The sequence below is a fragment of the Alosa sapidissima genome, chromosome 2 (assembly GCF_018492685.1).
Source record: "Alosa sapidissima isolate fAloSap1 chromosome 2, fAloSap1.pri, whole genome shotgun sequence".
NCBI lineage: Eukaryota > Metazoa > Chordata > Actinopteri > Clupeiformes > Clupeidae > Alosa > Alosa sapidissima.
In genome coordinates, this window is record NC_055958.1 from 1,512,537 (window position 1) to 1,527,286 (window position 14,750).

At 46.1% G+C, this 14,750-nt stretch overlaps 1 protein-coding gene across 1 annotated transcript in view; it reads right to left on the minus strand.

Annotated features, from left to right (window-relative positions):
• LOC121686496 (prostaglandin F2 receptor negative regulator-like) overlaps nt 1–14,550 on the minus strand; it is a 32,649-nt gene extending 18,099 nt beyond the window's left edge. Inside the window, exons 1-4 of the mRNA XM_042066839.1 lie at nt 13,964–14,550; nt 10,969–11,334; nt 8,553–8,963; nt 4,754–5,184 (exon numbers count right to left, since the gene is read on the minus strand). Of these exons, the coding sequence (XP_041922773.1) occupies nt 4,754–5,184; nt 8,553–8,963; nt 10,969–11,334; nt 13,964–14,006 (1,251 nt within the window). The 5' untranslated portion in view covers nt 14,007–14,550. The remainder of the gene's footprint in view (nt 1–4,753; nt 5,185–8,552; nt 8,964–10,968; nt 11,335–13,963) is intronic.
• Nucleotides 14,551–14,750: the final 200 nt, after the last annotated feature.

The window sequence follows — 14,750 nt, forward strand, 5'->3', positions numbered from 1 at the left end:
TGTGCCCACTTAGCCTAACCAATATTTACAGTCCTGCCACATTTTAAGAGAAAACTTCACATAGAAAAAGTGCATACAGTATATAGTTTTTGTTAAATAGTTTTATATAGACTATTGTATAAGTTTCCTTTAAATTTAGATTTAAGAATACATGTTTAAGTTTTCTTTAAACATGGATTTAGTTACTATTTTTTTTTTTAAACATAAGTTTTCATTCTTTTAGTTTAGATAAGTTTCCTTTCTTTGACCCCCTTAAAACAAATATTGTATATGTTTGTATTGTCATGTTACTGCTTTGGCAACACTATTTTCTGAGTCATGCCAATAAAGCACATTTGAATTTGAATTTGAATTTGAGAGAGAGCAAGAGAGGGAGAGAGAGAGAGAAAGAGAGAGAGCAAGAGAGGGAGGAGAGAGAGAGAGGAGAGAGAGAGAGAGAGAGCGAAAGAGAGAGAGAGACCCACCATTCATGCCTCACAGCCCCATCCTCCCCCCTCCATTATGCCACAGCAGGTCCCTCTCTCCTGCATTGCTGGCCCCTTGCCCCCTGCAGGGGGAGCACATCACTGCGCTCCACTGTAGCATCGTAACGCTGCCATTAACCTTTAACCCGCTGGCCTTTGAGCGGAACTCGGCCAAAGCGCCCGTAAAGAGAGAAGGTCAGTAAAAGCCCCAGTGCTGGTCATGATTAAACCATCATCACTCACAGCCACTGGACTTCTGCAGTGAGACTCTTCAGAGATTACAGAGAAAGAGAGATGAGTAATGTTTCATGGAGAAGAAACGACGCATGCCTTTGGAAGAGAAGAGAGCGCATTCACTGTGCAAACTTAAAAGAGACTGGCTAATTGGGATAGACAAATCTCTTGCCATTTGATTGGGTTACGCGGATATGCCAGCATGACTGCGAGAAATAGCTCGGTTCAGGCAAAACACTTTCTTCTCAATTCCTTCAAACATGCAGAGGACCACAAACACCAACCCTGTGTCAATGTCTTGCTGTAACAAAGTTAGCCGAGATCAGAAACTATTTTTCATTTGTAAATGTTACGCACATCAAATAGCCTACTTGACAGTGTCTCTTTGGCAACTGCATGTGAAGACTTGAGAGACTACTCCAGAGACATTCAACAAAATAGCAATGTCTTGTAGAGCTTCATGGGAAACTCAAGCCCATGCCAGGACTTCTACCATGGACTCAAGCAGTCATTGAAGTTGTTTCTCTCAAGTTCAAGTACTTTCCGCTACTGTGTCTTACAAAGAGCCCACAGTTTAAAGGGAATCCAAAAGCTCCAGAAAAGAAGAAGTGAAACACTAAGCAGACCTGGGAAAGCAGATCTGCAAAACGGAGGAAGAAGGGATTAGCATTGTGCTAGCGACGCCACATGAGTAGCCTACCATCCTTATCTCATTCATCCTGCCTTACAAACCACCACTCCCTGGACAACTCGAATGGATCGCCATTGAGGTTGTTGTGAGAGAATGCTTGAGGTTGTTGGCACCTGGGTGGTTTTCTTCTCCCTGTTACATCAGAGTCTTTCTACCTACCTGTTGTGGACAGCGTCTAGAACGAGTGAGTATTTGGAACAGTGGTGAGATGCCCAGGCAGGATTACAACGGGGTTAGGAGGGTACTCTCTGCATTTAGTCTGAGCTCCATTAGAACAAATGGGACACACTCACAGCCATACACACAGAAAGTGAAAGAACGTAGCACCAGATAAAAGGGCAACGCCAGAAACAGACATAACAAAGCATATCTCTGTTAAGGAGGCAGAAAAAGGTAGAAGTCTCAAAAAGAAAACAACAAGGACACTGCGTAGACCTCATATCCATGTCAAGGCCCAATAGCTATCTTTAATGCTACAACCTCCATTGTTAGCAAAAGCCAACCTAATTGAGTTCCTATCCACAGGACTCAATCCCACAGTTTTCTCAGGCATCAAAGTTTGCCACCCAGCTCCCCTACACCATTTCCCGTTGAATTTCCCCTTGGGGATCAAGAAAGAAAGAAAGAAAGAAAGAAAGAAAGAAAGAATGTATGTATCTATCTATCTATCTATCCACCCATCACCACCACATACCTCTACATCCCTTTGCTCTCTCATCTTGGCTTTACTTCATTCATCTGTATTAGCTTGGCCGCCACATTGTGCAGGGTTGCCGAACTGTGTGAAATTCCAAGTCCACGCCAACAATATGACATGGGAGACCCCCCCTCTTTCACTTGTCTCTCTCACACACTCTCGAACACTCTCTCAAGCACTCAAACACACAATTTCTTTCACTCCCACTCCTTTCTGTCTCTCTCTCACACCCCCCCCCTTACACACACACACACACACACACACACACACACACACACACACACACAGTGTGCATCTGTGAGATGGGAGATGTGCCCTTCCCCCTGACCAGACCCTGCTGGCCACAGGCTCCAGTCCTTGCACCAGCTCAATCCATCTACTGGGGGCTTAGCTATGAAAGAGCAGCCCCCCCTCCCTCCCCCACACCACCATCCCCTCCCTGATAGCAGCCAGCACATAACAAATCAGTCACTGCTTGAGCAAAAACAGGGGATTTCCAAGATCCCCCTTCACCCGCCTCTGAACTGGGCAGAATACAACAAAGCAAACCCGAATCAGAGAGAGAAAAACAAGAGAGAGAGGAGTGGTATGAGAGGAATCGAGGATCTAAAAAAGAAAAGATGTAAAGACTAACTTAAACAGACAAGAGAGAGAGAGCAAGCGAGCGAGAGAGAGAGAGAGAGAGAGAGAGAGAGAGAGAGAGAGAGAGAGAGAGAGAGAGAGAGAGAGAGAGGAGAGAGAGAGAGAGAGAGAGAGAGAGAGAGAGAGAGAGAGAGAGAGAGAGGAGAGAGAGAGAAGAAGAAAGCTGAAACTGTGAAACAAATGGCACGGGTGTGTTCAAGGACCTAAAAACCAGAAAGACGAAGGCTAATTTCAGCGGAACATTAATTAGGACAATGAGGGCCAATTACAGTGGAAAGTGGCACAGTAGAGAGGCTTCCTCTTTCACTGCTGATGAAAACTATGCAGCATGGCACCCTGGAGCCCACACTCCACAGCGTGTGGAAATGAGCCTGAATATTAACCAGAGCCAGAGAGAGAGATAGAGAGATGGAGAGAGAGAGATACACAAGACAACATCTACATAAATAAGTAAATAAGTGAATGACAATGTTGGAGTTGTCTTGTACAGCTGTCTACAGATCAGGGGTTGTTCTAGCCTTCTACACCTCTGTTTGTTTTGTACACTTCAAACAGAAGACACACATCACTACCCTCATGCGAGAAAGAGAGAGAGAGTGAGAGAGATAGAGGGAGGGAGATAGAGAGGGAGAACATAGCTGGATGGAAGTGAGAGCAAGAGAGAGGAAAGACAGAAAGAGGCAGGGCCAGAAAGGCAAATGAGTCCAGAGAGATCCCATCAGGGCAGGAGAGAGAGAGGGAGACAAGTGGAAAAAGAGGGAGAGTGAGAGAGGGAGGGAGAGAGAGCGATACCATCGGTGCATAGCTGTGGGAGTGAGGGTACAGACAGATCGACTCCAGAATTCCCCAAACGTTCTCAGAGACTCCATCGGCACTCTCTCGTTCTCTCCACAGAAACAGAAAGAGAGAGAGGGAGAAAAAAACCAGCCTGTTCTGCTGACTGAGTGACAGCAAGCATGGAGTCTCAGAGGAAACCGTGGGGGTTTTCTAGGCCTCCTGCTCCCCCAAGGAGGCTTCCCGGCATGCTCTCTGATGATGTCAGAGGCGGAGATGGGTTCGCTTTCCCACACACATGCACACACACACACAACTGTTCTTTACAACATGACTCACACACAACCCCCTCTTCCTCACACACATACACATACGCACACAAACAAACAAGCAGGCACGCTTGCTCCCTGACAATTCCCCGACTGCTTCCTCAAGCTTCTCGTATTTGGGCTTCGTCCGTCAGTCCGTCAACCTGGCACTGTGTTTACAGGTGAGCAGGTGAAGACAGGACTGAAGAGAGACCACGAGATTGACCCTGAAGATGACGTTCTTACAGCTCTGCCACACACACAATCATTAGAACTCCAATACACACCGGTGCAAAAACAAACTAATCATAGAAACTCACACACACACACATACAGAAACTCAACTTCCTCAACCTCCCCATGCCAAATCAAATTACCCCTTGAAGCCACCCACTACGAGGTTCTTAATGGTGGTGGGTGGGTTGTGGAAAATCAAATAGAAATGGCCGTTTGCGTAACTAGGGAGCTACAACCGCAGCAGAGGTGAAGCTGTGGTAAAAGGAAACTCGCCATGGACCGTGACAATCACAACCATTTCACTGATAACACAGCAAACAAGCCGTCTACAGATTCTAGAGTGAAATTTTCCATTATGATGGCAACCGCTATGAATGTGAAATGTACAGCTCCCGCTCACTGGTTAATAGTAGGGCTGAAAGATTACCGATAATCGATTTTTAATCGAAATGGGAACTTTTAGCCATTAGTTAATCGGGAGGGCTGCAATTAAGTTGTAAGTTGTACAGCTTACAACTCTCTCCCCCAATGGTTAATCTTGTCCCATGATGATTTTTGAAATCCATCTCATCCGCCAATGAGCCATTTCCCCAAATTGTACAGCCCTAGTTTAGGGGGTGAGGGGAAAGAGATTAGGGGGGAAAAAGGTTGGCAAACATGGTCATGTTTCAAAAATGAAAAAAAAAAAAAAAAATCAGAAGCGAACAGACAAAAAGTCGCCATGATGTGGAGTATGCATTGTTCGGTTCAAGGACTCACCGAGCTGGGCCACCAGAACCTGGACCGGGTTGGAGGTCATCTCTGCGGCCTGGTACCACTTGCTGCTGCTCTGGGGCAGCCAGGCCCGCACACGGCAGGAGTACCAGCCCGAGTTGGACCGCTCCACCTTCGGCGCGACGAGTCGAAAGTCTCCCGGCGCCACCCGCGACAGAGCCAGCTGGGCCGAGCCTCCGGTGACCGTCCCGTCCCGGTCCATGCGGACTACAACCTGTGGGCTGGCGGACGCGTCTGACCCCATGAGCCACTCCACCTCCAGACCAAGGGAGGCCAGGTCGCCAGCCACGGAGCAGGTGAGGTTGAGGGTGTCCTCCATGTTTAAGGTGGTGTTCTTCTCCACAGTGACCTGGAGAGAATTGGCTGGAGGAGGGGACATGAAGATAGAAGTGTTAGACATGAAGGGCATGTGTGTGTGTGTGTGTGTGTGTGTGTGTGTGTGTGTGTGTGTGTGTGTGTGTGTGTGTGTGTGTGTGTGTGTGTGAGAGAGAGAGAGAGAGAGAGAGAGAGAGAGAGAGAGAGAGAGAGAGTGAGTGTGTGTGTGTGTGTGTGTGTGTGTGTGTGTGTGAGAGAGAGAGAGTGTGTAGTACAACTGAGTGGAAGAGCGCAATTACTCTGTCTGTAAATGGCTTACATAAAGATAATATGAAAACATTACACTAGTCTGACAACCAATATGATGCCTGGCAATAATATTTGCAATAATATTGGATGTTGGGCCAGAAAAGAACCCAGATAAAAAACCTGAGTCTGAGAAGCAAGACTGGATCTGTTAGAAATGGCAAATGAAGGTCACAGCTCTAGTAGGCAAACTCCTGAGGATTTACCAGCTACTGTTACACATGCAGTTTAATGGAACAATGGGCCCTGAACCGACAACTCAGACAAGCGTCTCAGCCACACAGGAGCGGGCACACTGGACAAATCTGGCCCTGCTTCTGTGCTAACAGGACAGACGCCTCTCCTTGTCCACTTTCTGCCCTCAAGTCAAGAGCCCCGTGAGAAGTCAAAGAAAGAAAGAAGAAAGAAAAAAAGACTAGAATGAGCAGAAATGAGAAATGAGAGAATTCATTTTGTATCAGATACGCATAACTGTGAAGGTCAACATCTAGAAAAAATAACATTTGACAATCTTTCTGATAAAGCCTTTGTTTTCAAGGTCTGCCTTTGCATAAAGCCATCTCTGGCCTGAGGAGAAAAGGCCAGACATTTCTGAAATGAGTCTCACTCATCCTCTGACTAAGAGCTGAAATGAGTCTCACTCATCCTCTGACTAAGAGCTGGGCCATAGGAAGAAAGTGAAAGGGAATTTCTAAACATCTCTTTTTCTTTCATTTCCACGTTCGCGCTGATTGATGTTCTTATCTGTTTGAACTTCTCTACTGCACACCCCATTAAAACAATGGATAAATTAATCAACTGTCTAGCTTCCAGAACATTGCATCCAACCGCAGGCCTGAGTCAGTGTTCACTCACTTCCTCAGAGCAAAATGTAGGAAGGCCAAAACCAATGGGCCCAACACAGGATATGATCCTTTTGCTAGTCATAGCTGGGAATGCCTGTGTCATTAAGATATGGATGCATTATAGCAAGAGACCATTTCAGTAATGTACTAATCTTGCATACACAAAACTGAGAGTGCATAATGCATAAACAAAAAACAAACTGAGAGTGCCCCCTGAGTAGTGTGTAGTTTAGTGACCATTCAGTGTGGGACTGTGTGGAGCGCACACACACACACACACACACACACACATACACACACACACACACACACACACAGCGGTTCTATAGACATCAGTAATATGTGCCATGGTGGTCTCTCTGGCTTGATCTCTAAGTGAGCGCTGCTGTTCCCTCACACCAAAACACATATGGGTGCAATTTTGTGGTAAGTGGCCATTTACTGCCAGCCCCACGGAGGTCATGCAATCATTTGTTTGTTTGCTTGCTTACTTACTCTCGGATAAGTGTTTAATCAGTGAGCTAGGCAACTTGACCTCTTAAGACAACAAAATATAAACAAAACCCCCTCTTAAGAATGACTAAGAGGTCTAAAATAACTTCCTGGCAGTTTTGCAGACCGCTCGCAAGCAGGCACAGAGGTTTAGTTTGATCTACTCTGCACTTTTATCCAGTTCATGACCCTCACACTGTAAGGAATTTACTATTTCTGATAATCATGTGAGCAAGCACCACTTCAGGGGAAAAATAGCTTTCTAAACAGCATTAAAAACAGCTTTCTTTAAAAAAAACAAAAAAAGCTTTTATTTAATTCAGTTTCTCCTGGTCTGTGGCTGGTACAATGGCATTTGATCTGAACTCTTTGGGATTAAAATACTTCTGATTCAGATTAGGTTTAATAGAATTGAGTGGCAATAGAGAGACATGTGATGCGTTGTTGAACTCTCTCCTGGCGCATGGAGCTATATGGATATATATGGAGATATATATGGTTGTATGGAGATATATATGGAGATATATGGTTGTATGGAGATATATATGGATATATATGGAGATATATGGATATATATGGTTGTATGGAGAATAATATTGTCAAAGTAATCGAATGCCGAAAGTGGAGTGCCCCTCACTGATGTCGGCACTGGTCTCTGCAACGCTTAAGAAAAATGTATAGAATAAAGTGTTGGAGATCTGGTACATTTGAGCCACCTCTGGGCCATGTCAGGGCCAGATCGGTCTTGACCCCGCCAATTTGGAATGGGACAGTTAAGACTGTTCCAAGTTCTGGCCTTTCAGACCCATTTCAATGGTATGAACTGATCTGATGTGAGCCAAGTGGTCAGATCAGATGAATTTTGCCAGGTCATTTTGCATTATGTTTGGCCGGGCCAAATCAGTTCTGGAAGCTTAGACTTAAACGGAAACAGACAGATTTCTTTCAATTCCAAATCTGTGCCACATTGACTCCAATGGCATGAATCAAGTGGAATTGTGCCAAATCTGAAGTTGCTGTGCTGTGCTTTGAAACAGGTTTTTCTAACCAGCTATAAACCTCACTTCCCAGCACCCTATTAGCCACTTTGCTAGCATTCCTGCCTCCCATTCCCAAGGAGTCTGACACTAGGGATTGTGCTTGCCAACGCAATGCAGAATTTGCTCATACGTGGGATAAATCAGGGTCAGAGCCATTCTGAATGGCAGCTAGCACGAATGACATGAATCAGTTGTACACACTCACGCTGAAATATCCACCGTTAGTGAGTGCTCCATCAGGGCTGAATCCGTCCTGGCCTGATTCTGATCTCATAGGCTCCTGGGCCTGCCAGTGCAGAACTGCCAGTCCCTGTCAGCATACCTCACGCCTGTGTCACCAGGGGAAGGGCCCGGCAGGACGCGGCATGGAGTGTGAGGTGTGGCTCTGCAGGCTTTATCTCCACTGAAACCTACCAGCAGCTTTTCCTGACTACAATATCTCATCACAAGCCTCAGTGACCAGGAATATGGGCGTTATGGCTAAATGAGAACCTATTGAGGTATGACTAAGCTTTGCGTTAGCTTCCTGAAGTGTTGGGTGAATGAATAAAGACACCGACCACAAATCGTGTTACTGCTAAGAGAGGGCTGATTAATCAATGACTAAGCTTTGCATTATTATCCAGAACCGTTGGGTGCATGTGCAGACATATACTCACGAACATACAAAGACAGGCGTGTCTGACGGGGAAATGCCTCATGATCTTTGGCCTTTGTCCAAACACATACACACCTGTAGGTTTGACGGTGACAGTGCCCATCTCCTCACTCTTCTCCAGAATCTTGTCCAGGGAGCCTCCGGCCTGCCTCACCCATTCTCTGGCCGTGCACACGTACTTCCCCTGGTCCTCTGGCCGGGCCCCAGACAGAACCAGCCCGTAGAACCCACCTCCACGCAGGTCCAATCGGAGCCCGCCGTCCGCATAGCGCTGGGCAGACCCAGTGGCCACCGTGACCTTGTCCTCAGGGCCGAAGGTCAGGATCTCCGACGCTGGCGAGCCACCCTTCTTGTGGGACCACGTGACGGACAGGGAGGTGTGCTCGGTGAACGCTCTGGTGGTGTTGCAGTGAAGCTCCAGCTGGTCCCCTTCAGACACCACAGGCTTTGGGATTGACGGCGCCACCCTCAGGCTGTCCCCTATCACTGTAATCAGAGAACGCAGATGTTAAAAAGCTGTTACTAAAATACAGCTACATATAAAATAGAGATCCACATCATAAAATAAGGTGATCCACATCATAAAATAAGGTGACAATGACATGGTAAATTGAAAATTACATACTAGTAACATCCAAAAAAATGAATGAAGTATATATAGGTGAAGAGATTACAGAAAAGGAGGAAGTGAGATAACGGGGCCAGTTGTCTGAGTCCCACCAATGAGCAAAAGACCAGCAGACCGCCAGATCTGCCTCCAGTGGCTGACAGCTGCCCACTGGCCTTCTGCCAGCTGGGCCATGATGACCAATGTAACCTAATCGTATTATGACAAAGAGTCATTTAAAATCAAACCACACCACATATCTACTGCAGAATGGCCAAGACCCCAGTAGCCACAAACTTCCTATTCCTATAACAAGGCCCATTCTAATGGGATGAGAAGGAATCTAGCATTGCACATTCTAATGGAAAAAGAGTTCTGTTGGGGAGAGAAAGAGAAGAGAAGAGAAGAGAAGAGAAGAGAAGAGAAGAGCAAATATTCACTTCTAAACTGTTGATTTCAAATTGACAGTGGCCTTTGGGGTTCACTAGCAAGATGGTGTATTTCAACAGAAAAGGAAGTGTCTCTATTTGAGCTCTATGACTCCACAGAGCACCAAGACGCCAGAGGGGCATTTTATATGAGGCCTACTAACAGGATATTACCATGGCAGCTAATCACCAACTAATCATGGCATGCATAACACACATCTCCTCCCCCCCATTACACACACACACACACATACCAAAAGGAGATTAAGGTAGATATGAATCATGTTATTGACTGTTCCACTGTTTGTGTGTGTGTGTGTGTGTGTGTGTGTATATGTGTACAAGGCTCTTCCGGGAACCTCCCCATAATTCCTGTGATTTGCAGATAACTGTGACGGTAAGACAGAGAAGACAGCGATGACCAGAGACCTCACACCCAGCAGCGATGACCAGAGACCTCACACCCAGCAGCGATGACCAGAGACCTCACACCCAGCAGCGATGACCAGAGACCTCACACCCAGCAGCGATGACCAGAGACCTCACACCCAGCAGCGATGACCAGAGACCTCACACCCAGCAGCGATGACCAGAGACCTCACACCCAGCAGCGATGACCAGAGACCTCACACCCAGCAGCGATGACCAGAGACCTCACACCCAGCAGTTATTGTGATACTTCCCTAAACAATGAAGCCACTTCCTTCACTACATCTGAGAGAGTCTGAATGGAGAGGACACCCAGAAAGAGCTGAAGCCTGAAGTGACGTCCCTTCAAACTGGACGTCCACAAAACACTCCCACAACACTCTTCTAGAAAATTAATTGGAGTCTTTCCATGTAAAAACGAAATGCTGGTGTGTTTTATAACACAGTAGATGTGCTTCTTGTTTGGTTACTTTTTTGATCATTTCAAGCAATAAAACCACCCACTGATGATGCAGAGGAAGGCGTTTAAAAATTGCTTAAGGTTCAGAACAACCTGAAATAACCTCATCCTTCGGGAATCCGAAACTAAGGGAGCCTGTAGAAAGGAGGGTGTGTGTTGAGCTGGGAGGCAGTTGGGAGAAGTGTGTGTGTGTGTGTGTGTGTGTGTGTGTGTGTGTGTGTGTGTGAGAAAGTGAGAAAGAGAGATAGAAGGTGTGCATGCGTGTAGGACCTCAGACACTAGAAATACTGGAGGAATTTGTCATAGAAGAGATGAATAGTTTTATCCAGTCTTCATTGGCACAGCACCACAGGTTGAGGAGTTCAAGAGTTTCCTACCACAGCCTGTCCCCATTCCCTGCAGCCTAACTCCATTTGCCCAACAGCAGAGATGCTGACTGATGAGTGGCAACAGAGACATAACATGGCCATGTAGACTAATAGGGTTGGTGTTTATCGCCAGTTTCTAAAGTTGTGATAAAACATACATCCCAACTCTCCTCCTAATTTCTGCAGAGTTCAGGCTTACCTTTGAGCGCCACATCTGCAAAGTAGTTCCCTTTGACCGTCGTGTCCGTGCTGGGAGTACTGCACCGATAGGTGGCACTGTCTGTGGCTCGAACTTTCTTGATTTTCAGCTCGACAGACGAGTCGCTGAGCTTCTTGATGCTAATGTCGCCACTGGAGACGCGGTCCCTCAAGAGGGTGTCGGGATACGCGCTGTCGAACGTTGACACAACCTGTAACTCCTTCCCCGCTTGCAGCATGGTCCACTCAAAGTCCTGATCTCTGGGACCCTCATAGTCGGATACGTCGCAGCGAAGGGACACAGCCTGGCCCTCAACACGGACCAAAGGGCCGACCGGAACTTTCACAACCCTGCCCTCACATAGAGCTAGAGAACGAGAGAGAGAAAGAGAGAGAGAGAGAGAGAGAGAGAGAGAGATTTACTAACATTGAAGAAGTTTGGGGAAAAAAAAACTGTTCAAGCTGTACATTGATTCATGGAATAATCACACTTTTGAGACAAAATGAATTGACATAGAGCTACGAAGGAAGTCAAACATCTGATCAACACAGCATTTAGACGATGGACATTCTTCATCATCACATCACATCACTGAAAGCAAACTCTTTGCTGTCAGCCAACCGACTGGGCTCGACCACCAGAGCTGAGTCATCAAAACACTGTTCCCTTCCTCTCCCCTCGTGTCTATCGCTCTCCCAACGCGCCATACGTTACCGTGACGACAACACAGATGCATCAGTCAAGCATCAGAGGAGAGTGCTGCTCAGAGAGACAGTCACCGAGAGTGCAGACAATTCTGTCATGAGCTCACAATTAGCCTCATCTGTTGTACTAGCCTGGGCCAGAGGGCCAGCATAGGTCTCCTTCTGCACACACACACACAGCCACAAACATGATTAACTTAGAAGGCAAAAGATAATACACAAAATCCTACCTGACAAAGTGCTCAGGAGTCTGAAGTATTGCATGACATTAACTCTACACAATTATCCTGGCTGGCTGGCATACACACACATACATGAACTAGATTGCAATCCCTAAACAAATACTTAATAAGAACAGGAGCAGAGATTAACACAATGACAGACACCAATGCATGGCATTCTGACCACTCTCACCTTTTATGGTAAAATGGATCTTAAGTGTCCCTATTAGGGGACAGCTGATCTAGCGTACTGCCAAGAGAGCTCTTAGCCATACAAGATGACCGTGAAACTCTCACTTGCACAGAGAAGGTGGTTTGACATTGGAAATAAAACATTTCAAGGCACCTTGGCACTTATATATCAGACAGTGGTTGGTGGCGGCGGGGGGGGTGCACACAGAGAACAGGTTGAGACACCCACTTCTCGAGGGTGTAAACGGAGAATGGGAGAAAGAAACAGAGAGAGGGAGGAGAGGAGAGGTAGAACAGTGACAGAGTGATAAAAGGGGGCGAGGCGTGGAGCAAGTCAGGGCTTGTTCAAGCAAGGCTGTGCTACAGGTAACAGGGCAGGGTGACTGCAAGCAAGCTGAGAAAAACACAGTGAAGTGAAACTCCCTGAAGAAAGCATGTCAATACTGAGCTATCACACGCACACGCATACACACACACACACAAGGTAATTCTCCCGGTGAGCCTGGGATGTGGGACTCTGGTGGTCTGAGTCACAGCATGCCTGTTGGCAGTCCTGTGTGGACAGGTATGTGTCGGCATATCAGCTGTGACACTGCAGTACTGCTGCAACTCACAGTTCCATTACACATTACACATTCCTTTCATTCACATGAACAGCCTCACACCTACACACACACACACAATGAATGTGTTGATCCTTCAGTAAACATTCCCAAAAATAACCACACTGACACCTTCATACAAACTCTCAATAACTGGCTACAGTGCGTGTCTGTGAGTCTGTGTATGTGTGAGATGGTGTGACATCCAGAGGTGATGGCTAGCTACATCTAGACCACACCGAGTCCACATTCTACCTTCACACCTTCAGTTAAGAGCAGTCATAAGACCGTCATTATGGCCCAGGAATGCAAGAGGAACACCATGACTCACTCACACCCTGCACGCTGCCCTAGTGCTACCCATTTTCAAGATGACCCCTTTCCTGGTGAACGAGCCAAGTGCGTGTGTGTGTGTGTGTGTATATAATTATGGACAACAATTACAATATAAGCCTGCCACACCTGGCAATGGTCAGACCTCAGTGTTCCCTCTCCCTTTCTATATCACACTGTAGGACACACACACACACACACACACACACACACACACACACACACACACACACACACACACACACACACAAAAACTGTACCTTGACATCACAAGACATGGTGATATTACTATAGGCTCAGAATAGCCTAGTATTCAGCCTTACTCCTGTGTGTGGTATTGGTGCCTGCATGACCTAACACAGTAGCATGTTTCCGCAGCAGATAGAAAACAGCCCATTGCCTTTTTTCGGCAAGGCAGAAGAAACGTTCACTGCCCAGAAAACAGCTAGAGTGGAACATAATATTGTGTAACACCTGTAAGATATTGTATCACACAGGTTTGTCATAGTCAGTTGTCCCCTCTCCCTCTGACACACACACACACACACACACACACACACACACACACACACACACACAGTCTAGTAGTCTATGATCTTTTCAGTCTATGAAAAGAATACTGTAAACAAGCACCTGTTAGACAGTTTGCCACTTAAGTTCATCATGCCCAAGGGTCTAAAGAACTCTTGACTTGGTATCCCGCGAGAGTTGTTTGTCTTATAGCCCATTTGCTTACATTGTCAAAGCATCTTTGCCAATTAAACGTAAACATTTTTCTATCAATTTAACAATAACGTTAAATGAAGTCATCAGCACCAGAAAGACATTCAATACACCAAGCCCCGCGCGAACGCACAAGAGATTGGGAATCTTCCGAAATGTATGCTGAACTAAAATGTAAACGTTCCAAATATATATCCAATATTAAAAAGAGCAGGCTCACCTAAAGTTGCTAACACAATAAAAGAAGCAAAGATCTCTTCCATTTTGGCGAGGTGCACAGGCTACTTTCCCACTCAAATAAATCTCTTTGTCATCCACGCCTCAAACGGAATACTGAACGCTCCCGTGATATTTCCTTATGTTCAACAGAGCGCAACTCTTGCCGATATCCACTACTTCTCAGGACTTTAGTTGTGATCTGCTGTTTATCCGTAGAAAAATCCTCAGAATGATACTTTTGTAATCCAACGCGACCGGCAACGACACACATGGTTCATGACGATCCGTCTTCTGAGTAGCGCAGGCACTAAGAACTGAAAGCTACTCTGCAGCGGTAGGAGTCTACGTCCGGAAGTAGGTATGAGTGACTTGGGGGTTTTCATTGGATAAAGGAAGAGACACGACACGAAGCTGTGGGAACACTGAATAAGCAGGTGAACCTCTCCATACCACAGAGGAATATGACAAAACAAATGTAACAGAGACTGATTAAATAATTTATCTTAGGGAAAAAATGGCAGCATTCCGCCGACCACCACTCCCAATTTTATCTTCATTCCCCTGAATGTTGAAGCCTAATAGATGATTAATGCGCGCCACTCATGAGAACAACTGCACCTTAGCTCGCAATCGCATCACTCGATCAGCACTAACATCTTTTGATTGCACGTCCACATAATTTGCTCAATTGTGGGTTAGGCTACACTACTGTGTGATCCCATTTTCCCTGATAAAAAACAAACAAAAAACACCACAATCAAATGGAATCAGCTCGAGCCGAATAGCTA